General features: G+C 38.5%; 1 protein-coding gene across 7 annotated transcripts in view; it reads left to right on the top strand.

Annotated features, from left to right (window-relative positions):
- Positions 1-12,830, top strand: part of pam (peptidylglycine alpha-amidating monooxygenase) — a 228,796-nt gene extending 215,966 nt beyond the window's left edge. For 5 of the 7 annotated variants that reach the window (XM_043709988.1, XM_043710018.1, XM_043709995.1 and 2 more), the window contains 5 exons: positions 3-102; positions 6,790-6,849; positions 7,437-7,640; positions 11,542-11,604; positions 11,945-12,830. In XM_043709988.1, the coding sequence (XP_043565923.1) occupies positions 3-102; positions 6,790-6,849; positions 7,437-7,640; positions 11,542-11,604; positions 11,945-12,129 (612 nt within the window). In that variant the 3' untranslated portion in view covers positions 12,130-12,830. The remainder of the gene's footprint in view (positions 1-2; positions 103-6,789; positions 6,850-7,436; positions 7,641-11,541; positions 11,605-11,944) is intronic. The other 2 variants (XM_043710012.1, XM_043710023.1) reach the window with 1 other exon arrangement.
- Positions 12,831-13,271: the final 441 nt, after the last annotated feature.

Here is a 13,271-nt window from a genome sequence, read left to right on the forward strand (position 1 = left end):
AGGACTTTCTTATGCCACATGACATTGTTGCAGCAGATGATAAGACTGTGTATGTTGGAGATATTCAAGCCAAAAGAGTGTGGAAATTTGTGCCAGCAGAAAGTAAGCAATCACTTTATGTATTTTTATTTCTGGTGTGCATATATATTCTGACAAAAAAAAATTATGATTTAATCCAAATACTATTTTGAAAAAAATGTGCAATATATCACCTTTATTATGTTTTAAAACTTCAGTTTTAATCTGATTCTTATCAACACACTAAGTGCCAACTGTGCTTCGTGTTCTGTATCAAGTGTGAGGCATGGGGAATTTAGACCACAGACCATCAAATATAGATTTATTGATGCCCTAATCGAAGTTGGTTCCTGGAACTCCCTTGATAATGAAGGAACTGTGGTGATATTACATCATGCCAATGATCAAAGTAGTCCTAGATTCATAATGACACAAAATGTGGGCAGCACGGTGGCACAGTGGTTAGCACTGCTGTCTCACAGCGCCAGAGACTCGGGTTCAATTCCCGCCTCAGGCGACTAACTCTGTGGAGTTTGCACGTTCTCGCCGTGTCTGCGTGGGTTTCCTCCGGGTGCTCCGGTTTCCTCCCACAGTCCAAAGATGTGTAGGTCAGGTGAATTGGCCATGCTAAATTGCCCATAGTGTTAGGTAAGTTCGGGGTATGGGTGGGTTGCGCTTCGGCGGGTCAGTGTGGACTTGTTGGGCCGAAGGGCCCATTACATTACATTACATTACACTGTAATGTAATGTAATCAAATCTAAAAAATATCATTCAGCTCATGTAGCACAATCCAGTCAGTCTCTTTATCCCACTCTTATCTCCATAACACTGCAGGTTTATTTCTCTGTTGTCCATCTACTTTCCGTTTGAAATCATTCATAGTCTGTGTTCTTGCCTTGATCATAGGCAGTACAATCCAGGTCATTACCACTTTTTACACAAAAAAGTACTTCATTGCATCCCCTCTGCATCATTTAGTCAAAGCCTTGAATCTGTGTCTCCTCATACTTATGCCATCAGCTAATGAGACCAGTTTTTCTTTGTTTACCTTCTCAAACCTCTCATAATTTTGTACACCTTAGTAAGTCTTTCATCTCCTTTGCTCAAAGGTGCATGTTCAACTTTTATAGCCTAAACTTACAGCTAAAATCCTTCTTTTCTGAAACAACTCTGATAAATTTCCTCCATACCCTCTCAAGGACTCTTATTTTTGTAACTAATGTTTTTCACATTCAAAGATTTGTGCATATGAATCCCCAGGGTCGTCTGTCTTTGCACACTTTTTACAACTGTATCATTAAGTATATTTTGCTTCTCCCTATCCATTCTTCCAAAATGCATCATGTCACATATCTGTGTTAAATTCCATTGATGACTTGTCTGCCTATCCTGTAGGCCTGTCTGTCCTGTGGTGGTCAATTGCATTGCTTAGCACATCTCTATGTTGGTCACCAAAAAAAATTAAAGTTGCTCTGCATTCTCTTATCCAAGTTGTTTATATAAAAGAGCAGTGTCCCCAGCACAGACCATTCATTAAATCCCTACAATGTGGAAGCAGGCCATTTGGCCCCCAATGACCCTCTGAAGCCCATCCCACCCAGACATACTGCATTTAAAGTGACACCGCTGATTCTAAACTGATCAGCCCGTAATTACCTTAGCTTGAATATATTCTTTCTTCAGTGAGGATGTCACAATTCCCATTCTTCACTGCCTTGACACCTCCATACCTGGGACAACTGAAAGTTTATGGCCAGTGCTTCCACTGTATCCAGCCTGCATTATTTAGTAATCTAGGATGCAAGCCATTGAGCCAAACAATTTATCTACACTAAGTATAGTCAATCTTTCAATTTGCGCCCCATCCATTACTTATATCACAAATACTTCCACCAATATTTTGTCATAAACACAGGAGATTTTTGGATTCTACATTAACAACCATTCTGTTCTCGTTCATTCTTTGCCAGTTGTTTCCCCTGTCACCGGAGTTTAACCTATTCCAAATGCACATCTGTAAGGGTGTCAAAGTGCCACAGAATTTAGAATAAAAATCAATGGTATTACTAGAACTATTGGACAGACAGCTATGTAATTAAGACAAAAATATTTAACAACTATACAGTGCACCATATTTTATAAAAACAGATTTGCTTTAACCACAGAAATAGTTAGAGATCTGATCCAAAAATCATATTTTTAGAATTGATTGCAATTCTGAAGCAATGAATTTGTCTTCAATTTGTGCTCATTTATCTCAGTATGGAGTAGAGAAGCCAGTGTTATATGTTACTATTTGTGATTTCTTAAATTCATGGAATGCTATCGCTCAGAAAGAGGCCATATGGCCCATCAGGCCCTTGCCTGCTTTTCAGTATTTCTATTCATTAAGTCACCCTCTCCTGTTTTTTCCTGCTCCCTTACCTTTTTGTCCAATTTCTTTTAAAAAGTTATGGATGAATCCGCTTCCTTTAACTTTTATTTGGTGCACTCCATAGTTAATATGAAGTGTTTCTTTGTATTACTATGGTTCTTTTGATAATCACTTTAAATCTGCATCCTTTGGTTACAAATTTTTCAGCCATTGGAAGCAATTTTTGCTTCTTTACGATCAAAAGCCATTTGTAAACCGATTATATAAATTTTTTGTTTTAAATTCAGCCATGGGATGTGAACATTCTAGCATTTATTGCGCATCCCTGGTTGCCTTTGAGAAGATGGATGTGTTTTTGGTTAACCTGTACTCTGTTCCTCAATTAGCGATTTTTGAGAAGATTTGTAGTTCATGTTGATAAGTATGTAAGTTAGCTCACCGAGCTTGAAAGTTTGTTTTCAGATGTTTTGTCATCATGAGTTGGTAACATCATCAGAGAGCATCTCCGGTGAAGCGCTGGTGGTATGTCTCATCTCCCCCCATTTATAGGTCTTGGTTTCTTAAGTTGGGTGATGTTATTTCCGTTTTTATTTAAGAGACGGTAGATAGGATCTAAATTGATGAAGTTATGGTTAGAATGCCACCAAAAGACATGACACACTAGTTTCTATACATACAGACAAAAAAGGACACCACTTTGACTGGGACAATCCACATATCCTCGGACAGGCGAAATAAAGGCACGCATGAGAATTCTTAGATGCTTGGCATTCTAACCAGAACTCCATCAATAAGCGCATCGATGTAGATCCTAGCTACCATCCCTTGAAAAAAGGAGCCGGAAGTGACATCATCCACCTCAAGAAACCAAGACCTATAAATAGAGAGGCAGAACATACCACCAGTGCGCTTCAACAGATACTCTCACTGATAATGTTACCTAGTATGGTGACGCAATGTCTGAAAACAAATCTTCAAGCTCAGCGAGCTAACTCAAATACTTATCTTCTACTCAATTATTAAATTGAGATCTTTTCTCTAACCTGTGTTTTCTTAACTTGTCCTGCCACCTTCAAAGTCCCACACATGTACACTTAAGTTTTCTGTCCCTGTGCCTCCTTTTGATATTGTATCATATAGTTTATATTGCCTATCCTCAGTCTTCCTACCAAAGTATATAATTTCATTTTATTCATGTTAAATTGCATATATATGCCCATTCTGTCAGTACATCTGTGTCCACCTTAGTATCTTATTATATTTCTGATTGTTTTATTATATTTCTGAGTATTGTGCATATGGCAAACTTCAAAATCATACCGAAATCCAAGTCATTACATATATGAAATAATATTAGTATGAAACAGAGCAGTGAACTTCAAACTCACCCCGGATAACGCCAGTGTATACTTCCCTCCAGCAAAAGAATCTGTTTTCTTATTTCTATTCCTAAGCCAGTTCCATACCCATTAAGCCATTGTTCCGTGAATCCCATGGAATGTAATTATGATAATATTGTGCTTTATCAAATATTTTTAATAAGTCCATACACACAATAGCAATACAATCATCGACTCACTTCATTACTTGTTAAAGTGTTCAATTAAGTTAGTTGAATGTTTTTTACTTAACAAATTTATATTAACAATCATTTATTAGCCCATTGCTTTCTCAATGACAGTTCATTGTGTCTTAGAGTACTTTCTCTACAATTTTCCTTACCAACCATTTTAGGCATACTGGCGACCTGGAGGTTTATTCACCTCCCCTCTTTGTAAACAAATGTGAAAAGTCTGTAATCGTCTAGTTCCCTACAACCATTGCATCGATGGAGTACTAGACAATTGTGACCAGAGCTCTGCATTTTCCACCCTGGCATCCCTCTGTAACCACTGCCATATTCTACCCTATAAGAGTGTTTTTTTTTCATTTAAAGCATTGGCAATCTTCTAAATATCTCCCCTTGATCATTTTTTACCTTATTCAATATCACTGTTCTCATTACTGCTACTGCATATGTAACACTTTTATTCAAGAGAGGAGGATCCCTAAAAGCAAGAACGTATAGGCCAGTGACCCAACATGTATCATCCAGCTAGAATGCCTTATTTAAGAAGTTATAGCAGAATACTAAGTAAATTGTAATGCAATCAGGCAGTGACAATGTCTTTTTGTGAAAGGGGAATCCTGTTTAACTGATCTACTAGAATTCTGTGAAGATCCAACAGGTAAGGTGGATAACGTAGAACATGTAGCTGTAATGTACGTGGATTTCCAAAAGACTTTTGGTAATGTGCCACATCAAAGGTTAGTACACAAAATCAGCCTCATGGAAGAGCAGATATGGTTGAAGGATTGATTAGCTATCATAGGAAAAATTATAGGCCATTCAGCCTGTCGAGCCAGCCCTGCCATGGCTCATTGAAAACTTCTTTGCCTTTTACTCACCCATTCCTATACTCCTGCATGCATGATAGTCAAAAATCTATTGATCTCTACCTTAAGCATACTCAAAGATTGAATTTGTGCTGCCATTTCTGGTAGAGAATTCCAAAGGTTCACAACCCCCTGAGTAATATAATTTCTCCTCACCTTGGACCCAAGTGGCATCCACTTGTTTTTAAATTTTGCCCCCTGGTTCCAGACTTCCCAACCAGGGGAAACATCTCATCTACAGCTAGCATGTCGATCCCTTTAGTGTTTTGTAAGTTTTAATGAGAGCATCTTTTATTCTTTGAAACTCCAGAGAGTTTGCTCATTTCCCCCTCAAATCTAATGAATGTTAATTGCCATTCTTCTGGAGCAATAGTATCTTACAGACTCATACAGTCATACGGCATGGAAACAGACCCTTTGGTCCAACCAGTCCATGATGAACCTAATCTCAAACTAAACTAGTCCCGTCTGCCTGTTCCTGGCCCACATCCCTCCAAACATTTCCTGTTTGTGTACTTATCCTAAACGTTGTAATTGTACCCAAGTCCACCACTTCCTCAGGAAGTTGTTTCTACATACGAACCACCCTCTGTAAAAGAAAAAAAGAAAATTTGCCCCTTTTGTTTTGAATCTCTCTCTTCTCACCTTAAAAATGTGCCCCCAGTCTGGAAATCCCCCATCCTACGGAAAGGACACCTACCATTAACCCTACCTGTACACCTCATTATTTAATAATCTTTTTTAAGATTATTTTGAACCAGATCTAAAATATCCACTTCCTCCTCCACCAACACTCAGTAGTAGCAGTGTGTAGTATCTACTATCTAAGATGCACTGCAGAAATTCACCAAAGATCCTTAATCAGCACCTTCCAAACCCACAACCCACTTCGATCTAGAAGGACAATGGCAGCAGGTACATGGAAATACCACCAGCTACAATTTCCTCTCCAAGCCACTCCCCCACCTAAATTGTGAATCTATCACCATTCCTTCACTACCACTGGGTCACAGTCCTGAATTCCCTCCCTAATGGCCTTGTTGGTCAAAAAGCAGCTTACACCCGCTTTCTCAGGGGCAACTAGAGATGTCCAATAAATTCTGGCCTGGCCAGCAATGCACACGTTCCTCGAATGATTAAATACTATTTATTCACTATATTTTAGGGATATTTTGTGAATTCTCGATTTTCTGAGATAAGGAGACCAAAACTGCAAATTGCATTCCAGGAAAAGAGTAATGATGAAAGGGAAAACTTGGGATAGCCAACTGTAACTAGTGGTTTCAAAGGTTATGAGGCACAGACAGGAACATGTAGTTAAAAGCACAATCAGATCAACTATGATCTAATCAAATGGCAAAGCAGGCCTATGGGGCCAGATGGCCACTGCATTCCCCAGTCCTATCTTACATTGGGAGCATTGTCTCGATTTAAGAAGGATACAAGTACTAATTTAGCCCTTCAGCCATGCCACTACCTCTTCAAAAGCATTCCCTGATGCACAAGTTTTACTTTCAACTGTCTTTTCTTTGCAAGCTAATGTCTCAATTCAAATCTTTCTTTCTGTTTAAAGCATTTAAATATATCATTGCTTGCCAATTCTATGTTCTCAATAGTTTGCACAGTAACCTAGACCATACCTTAATGTCATTTAAAAACATGGAATAGATCTCTGCCTTGTAGTTTTTACTCATTTTAGGGTGACAGAGATGTAACAGAATTAATCTGCAATTAAGTAAAAATGGTAGGATTTTCTTTGTCTGTTAGTCTTGTCAGCATTATGATCAACATATGTTTGTTTTCTGTTTACATGTAATATGTACATTAAATAATATTGACTTTTTGCAGATATTTCCTTTTATAACTGAGGATTTGAAAGATAGTCTTTAACTTAAATTTTCTTTGCAGTTTTAGTTCAGTAACTTCTGAAATTTTACATAGGATTTTTTTTAAATTTCAGAAGCTGAGCACCGTTCAGTAAAGAAAGCAGGAACTGGCATGGAGATGCATGAAATAGATGGTAAGTGTACCCTGTGTCTGCAGTATCCAGTGCAAGATTTTAATTACAAAATAAATTAAGGTCTGCTCTTTTAGAAGTGCAGTGGATTTATACCCTGTGTCTTAGCTAATATTTGACCCTAAACCAACATCATAAAAATGAATGATCTGGTCATTATCACGATGCTGCTTGAATGTGCTATGTGAAAATTGACTGACATGTTTCCCATATTATAACAGTGACTACTCTTCAAAAGTGCTTCTTGAAAAGTACTTTGGAATTTGTTTGTAATTATGAAAAGCAATACATACATTTAAAACAAAAACAGAAATTGCTGAGAAACTGAGCAGGTCTGGCAGTATCTGTGGAAAGAAAGCAGAGTTAATGTTTTGAGCCCAGTGACGTTTTCAGAGCTTGATTTCTTTTAAACTAAAAGAACAATATCAAAGGCAGATTTTATGTAGTTATTGGTTTTATTGAATATTGAAGCAAGTATGTACACTTAATGCTGATTTGACAACTTCATATCAGAGTTATTGGAGTAAACCTGGATAAGTTGCTTGGAATGCAAAGTTAAATGATAACCAATTTTTTTTTTCAATTTTAAGCGACTGAAACATTCCTTGAAGCAGAAATAGAAGGCAAGATGAGAGCTCCTGAGATGTTGAGGAAGCATAAAACTAACAGTGTTCTCAAACAGTCAAGTACTGCTGTTTCTCCAGTCCTTATTACGTTATTGCTCATCATTCCTGTTGTGATGTTAGTAGGAATTGGAGTCTTCATCCACTGGCGCAAAGGCAAGACATATGGAGGTACAGAATATAATTCATGTTTTAAATTCTTTGTTGTGGTTCTGTTCGCTGAGCTGGGAATTTGTGTTGCAGACGTTTTGTCCCCTGTCTAGGTGACATCCTCAGTGCTTGGGAGCCTCCTGTGAAGCGCTTCTGTGATCTTTCCTCTGGCATTTATAGTGGTTTGTACCTGCCGCTTCCGGTTGTCAGTTCCAGCTTTCCGTTCCAGCTTTCCTCTGCAGTGGCCGGTATATTGGGTCCAGGTCGATGTGCTTATTGATTGAATCTGTGGATGGGTGCCATGCCTCTAGGAATTCCCTGGCTGTTCTCGGTTTGGCTTGTCCTATAATAGTAGTGTTGTCCCAGTCGAATTCATGTTGCTTGTCATCTGAGTGTGTGGCTACTAAGGAGAGCTGGTCATGTCGTTTCATGGCTAGTTGGTGTAGCCAACTAGCCATGAAACGACATGACCAGCTCTCCTTAGTAGCCACACACTCAGATGACAAGCAACATGAGTTCGACTAGGACAACACGACTATTATAGGACAAGCCAAACCAAGAACAGCCATGGAATTCCTAGAGGCATGGCACTCATTCACCGATTCAATCAAAAAGCACATCGACCTGGACCCAATATACCGGCCACTGCAGCGGACAGCTGGAACTGACGACTGGAAGCGGCAGGTACAAACCACTATAAATGCCAGAGGAAACATCACAGAAGCGCTTCACATGAGGCTCCCAAGCACTGTGGATGTCACCTAGACAGGGGACAAAACGTCTGCAACACAAATTCCCAGCTCGGCGAACAGAACCACAACAACGAGCACCCGAGCTACAAATCTTCTCCCAAACTTTGAATAAGTTCTTTGTGTTAACTCGAACTTATAAGCAAATTTACATTTGGTTAAAAGTAATCAAGATCATGAAAACCTTCAACTGCAACATGTGTTTTATAGACAAAATACAGTGAATTTATAGTCACTGCTTTGTTGGTATAGTAAAATAGACATTGAAGAGACTGAATGTTACAATGATAGTAGTTTATTTCTTTAACCTGACCAGAGCATTTGAGTCAGTAAGTTGCAAGGCTCTGTGAATTATGTTTCAAGTATTTGCATGTCCAAGAAACTACTTCACGATCCACCAATTGCTTTACATCACATCTGTCTTGAGTATGAGATTTGAAACAAATGCTTTCAAAATCTGGACTGGGGTCAAGCAAGGCTGTATGATGGTCCACAGTATTACAAATTCATTTTGCAGTCAATTTTAAATCACTAATCTCAATCAACTCATGACAAAACTAAACTAGCCACTTAGGCTAGATGACTACAATATTGTTGTCCCCTCTGCATCAAATTTGCACGCCACCCTTGATTTCTTAATTCTGCATACAAGAAATTCAGACTGTCCTTGAATATTACCAAAACAGAAACTCTTAGATCAATCCACATGTGGTCGGTCAAATATCCCACTTCCAATACCTCAGCAGCCACTTCTCTCAAAAGGCCACCATTGATAAGGAAATCCAAAGACTGTATCAGCTACACCAGCTCAGCCTTTTACAAATGTTAGCAGCAAGTGTTTGACAACAATGACCTTCATAAGTCAACAAACATACTAACAAACAGAGCAGTTGTCACATATTCCTGTAGGCAGTGAATCCTGGACTGTGTATCAGCAATACATAAAAAGAGCAAGAAGAATTCCATCACAATTCCTCTGACTTCAATGGGAGGTCCATTAAACATATACTAGTGTCCTTCTTGAAGTCAGGTCCATGAACATTTTGGCAAAACTTCTGCAAAATCAATTTCATTGGAGTGGATGGCTGAAAATCCTCTCTCCTTGTCAGGTCCTGTTTTCGCAATTCTCAAATGGTCAGTATTCCATGGAGAAGAACAAAGAAAATACTTCAAAGATACTTTGAAGATCTCCTTGAAATATGGCATCAGTGATGTTAATGACTGGGAGAAACTTCCTACCAATCATTCAACACACTAACCACCTGTGTAACAAGCTGCACAGGCTTTGACTGAATTGTAATGGGGCAAATGAACAGCAAAAACATGCAAGCTAGTCTTGCAAACCAAATCCCATTACTTCATGTGTACAGGAGATGTTTGCATGGAGAGCAACTATGAACTTCAACTTGAATACAAGTTGGCATTGTTAGTAAATTTGCAGATGACACCAAAATTGGTGGTATAGTTGACAGCAAAGAAGGTTACCTCAAATTACAACAGAATCTTGATCAGATGGGCCAATGGGCTGAGAAGTGGCAGATGGAGTTTAATTCAGATAAATGTGAGGTGCTGCATTTTGGAAAAGAAAATCAGAGCAGGATTTATGCACTTAATGGTAAGGGAGTGTTGCTCACCAAAGAAAACTTGGGGTGCAGGTTCATAGCTCCTTGAAAGTAGAGTTGCAGGTAGATAGGAGAGGGAAGGAGGAGTTTAGTATGTTTTCCATTGTTGGTCAGAGTACTGAGTATAAGAGTTGGGAGGTCATGTAGGAGCTGTACAGGACATTGGTTAGGCCACAGTTGGAATATTATGTGCAATTCTGGTCTTCCCATCAGAAGGATGTTGTGAAACTTGAAAGGGTTCAGAAAAGATTTACAAGGATGTTGTCAGGGTTAGAGAATTTGAGCTATAGGGAGAGGCTGAATAGGCTGGGGCTGTTTTCCCTGGAACATCGTACACTGAGGGGTGAGCTTATAGAGGTTTATAAAATCATGAGGGGCATGAACAGCATAAACAGACAAGGTATTTTCCCTGGGGTGGGAGAGTTTAGAACTAGAGGGCATAGGTTTAGGGTGAGAGGGGAAAGCTATAAAAGAGACCTAAGGGGCAACGTTTTTGCAAAGAGGATGGTTCGTGTGTGAAATGTGCTGCCAGAGGAAGTGGTGGAGGCTGGTACAACTACAGCATTTAAAAGGCATCTGGATGGGTATATGAATAGGAAGGGATTAGAGGGATATGGGCATTTTCCCTGGGGTGGGAGAGTTCAGAACTAGAGGGCATTGGTTTAGGGTGAGAGGGGAAAGATATAAAAGAGACCTAAGGGGCAACGTTTTTGCAAAGAGGATGGTTTGTGTGTGAAATGTGCTGCCAGAGGAAGTGGTGGAGGCTGGTACAACTACAGCATTTAAAAGGCATCTGGATAGGTATATGAATAGGAAGGGATTAGAGGGATATGGGCCAGGTGCTGGAAAATGGAACTAGATTAGGTTAGGATATCTGGTCGGCATGGATGAGTTGGACCGAAGAGTTTGTTTCCCTGCTGTACATCTGACTCTCCTAAATCAAATCCAACTGAGGGGCAATCACAACTGTAATCCCTTTTGAATTTGCCTTTAAATTTAACCAGGACTGCTGAAATACACGTTTTTCCTGTCTGGAAGCATTTTGTGAAATCTCACTTCAGTTTTTAGAGCTAATTCTTAGTAAATCAGCAATCCCCCTGAAGGTTGATGTAGGATAGTGAAAATGCAGGCAGATTCAGTGCAGCATGAAACGGGTATAGAACAGAGTTTTCTAAACAAAAATAAATCTTCACTCTGTACCTAACTATACTGAAGTTGACCAGGAGCTATTTAATATCAGTTTCAGATGGGTAAAGATCTTTGATCTATTCAATCCATCTGTCTTGAGTAATTTGCTTGGTGTGTTGCAAATAATCTTCGATCTCAAGTGTTGATAACAAACTATCTCTTTGGAAATCATTAATGTTTCTTATTCTGCCATTCATGCTGATAATCTTTCATACGCTCCCTCCCTGTTAGTAAAATAATAGTTCCTCTGCATTTTTTTGATTGGTTTTAATTTCTGAGCTACTATTGCAAATGATTCCTCCAGAAATCTATCAATTACTTCTCCGAAACAGCAGTCTGACATGCATTATTTTGTCTTTATAGAAGATCCTGACAGTAAGTTGGAGTCAATACAGTCATCTGGAGGAATTTTGGGGAGGCTTAGGGGTAAGGCATTTGTAAAATGAAGGCAGAATTATTGTCCAGAATGTATCCTGTCTGTAATATTAAAAAATCACAATTTAATCCATTAAGCTATGACAACATTGATTTTTAATCTGCCCAAATTAATTTATTGATAAGACAATTAAATGTACACATTCCAATGCTTAATTGCACTGTGACAATTTATTTGATAATACTGAAGTGATTCTGACTTTAAATAATCAACAAAGGATTACAGATCAATGACAATGTTTTAAGGAATGTTGGACAGTAGACAATCGATCTGAAATTCGTTTTGTATTTTGCATAGAATGAGAAAATCATAATGCATTTCCTTTGACAGGGAAAAGCAGCCGAGGACTAAACTTGGGGAACTTCTTTGCAAGCCACAGAAGTTACAGTCGAAAAGGCTTTGACAGATTAAGTACGGAAGGAAGTGATCAAGAAAAAGATGATGAGGAGGGCACTGACTCAGAAACAGAAGAATATTCAGCACCACCAATTGCAGCAACCACCTCATCCTCCTGAAATATGCTAATACCAATTTGCTCTGATAATGACGACAATATATTGAGTTCCATTTTGTTTCCTTACAAGCAGATGTATTCAGGATGTGTATTTGATAGTAACTGTACTCATCTGTTTTGGTTATATGACATGTACATTTTATTTATTTGTGGAGTTTCATATCATGCTTTTGCTACCATATCTAAACAATCATGTTGATCTTATTGTCGGGACCAATTATTATCTGAATGCTAAAGCAAATTGTACTGCTTTGGGCCATAAAGAATATTTTTAATTGTTACTGCCTTACCTTGCTGTAACTATAAACCTGTATTGGTGAGTCAGTCACTTCTTTCTCCGCTTCAGCTGTAGCACTTGGCTACTGTCCTGTCTGGCACTTTAGTTTGATAATCCAGTGTGTAAGTAACATTGTGCCTTCTCTATCAAGCATCCTTCGTCTGCAGTCCAATTATGTTACAAAGCAAAGTAAGGCTGCTCCTTTTTGTCTTAGTTTCTCTCTAAAACACTCAGACCTGATTATTAAACAGCAAATTGTACATACAGAGAAAAGGATTCTGTATTTACAGTGAAAATCATTTTTGATGTATTCAAAGTAAATGTCGAAGACTTAAATTTTGGGGATATTGCAAATTGTTATATGGTTAGAACACTATTTTCGGTCGCTGAATGTAATTTGTGTAATAAAGTGTTCGCAAGCATTATTCATTTATAAGGCATCATTCATGTGGGTCTCAGGCAATTTCTAGGTTAGAGCTAGTTTTGTGTTTATGTACAGGGTTGGAATGTTATTGGCAAAGCAAGTGTTTAACCTATTTCTAATTGCCTTTGTATTCAAAAAGGTAGTTCTTTCAATGAATAGCTTGTTAGGGAGATAGATAAAAGCCAACCACATTGCTTTGGATCTAGGGTCACAAATAAACTAGGCCAGATAAGTGTTCCCTTCCCTGAAAGACATTATTAGAAAAAATCCAGCTATTTCAGCAATCTGGTAATTTCATAGTCACTTTACTGATACAAGCATTTTATTGGGACTTAATTAATTGAAAGAAAATTCCCCACCTGTCTTAGGCATTCAGGCCTCTGGATTCCTCAAGACAGCTATGACCAGCATACACACAGGAAAATTTGTAAATGCTTTTGAG

Source organism: Chiloscyllium plagiosum, chromosome 2 (genome assembly GCF_004010195.1).
Source record: "Chiloscyllium plagiosum isolate BGI_BamShark_2017 chromosome 2, ASM401019v2, whole genome shotgun sequence".
Lineage (NCBI taxonomy): Eukaryota > Metazoa > Chordata > Chondrichthyes > Orectolobiformes > Hemiscylliidae > Chiloscyllium > Chiloscyllium plagiosum.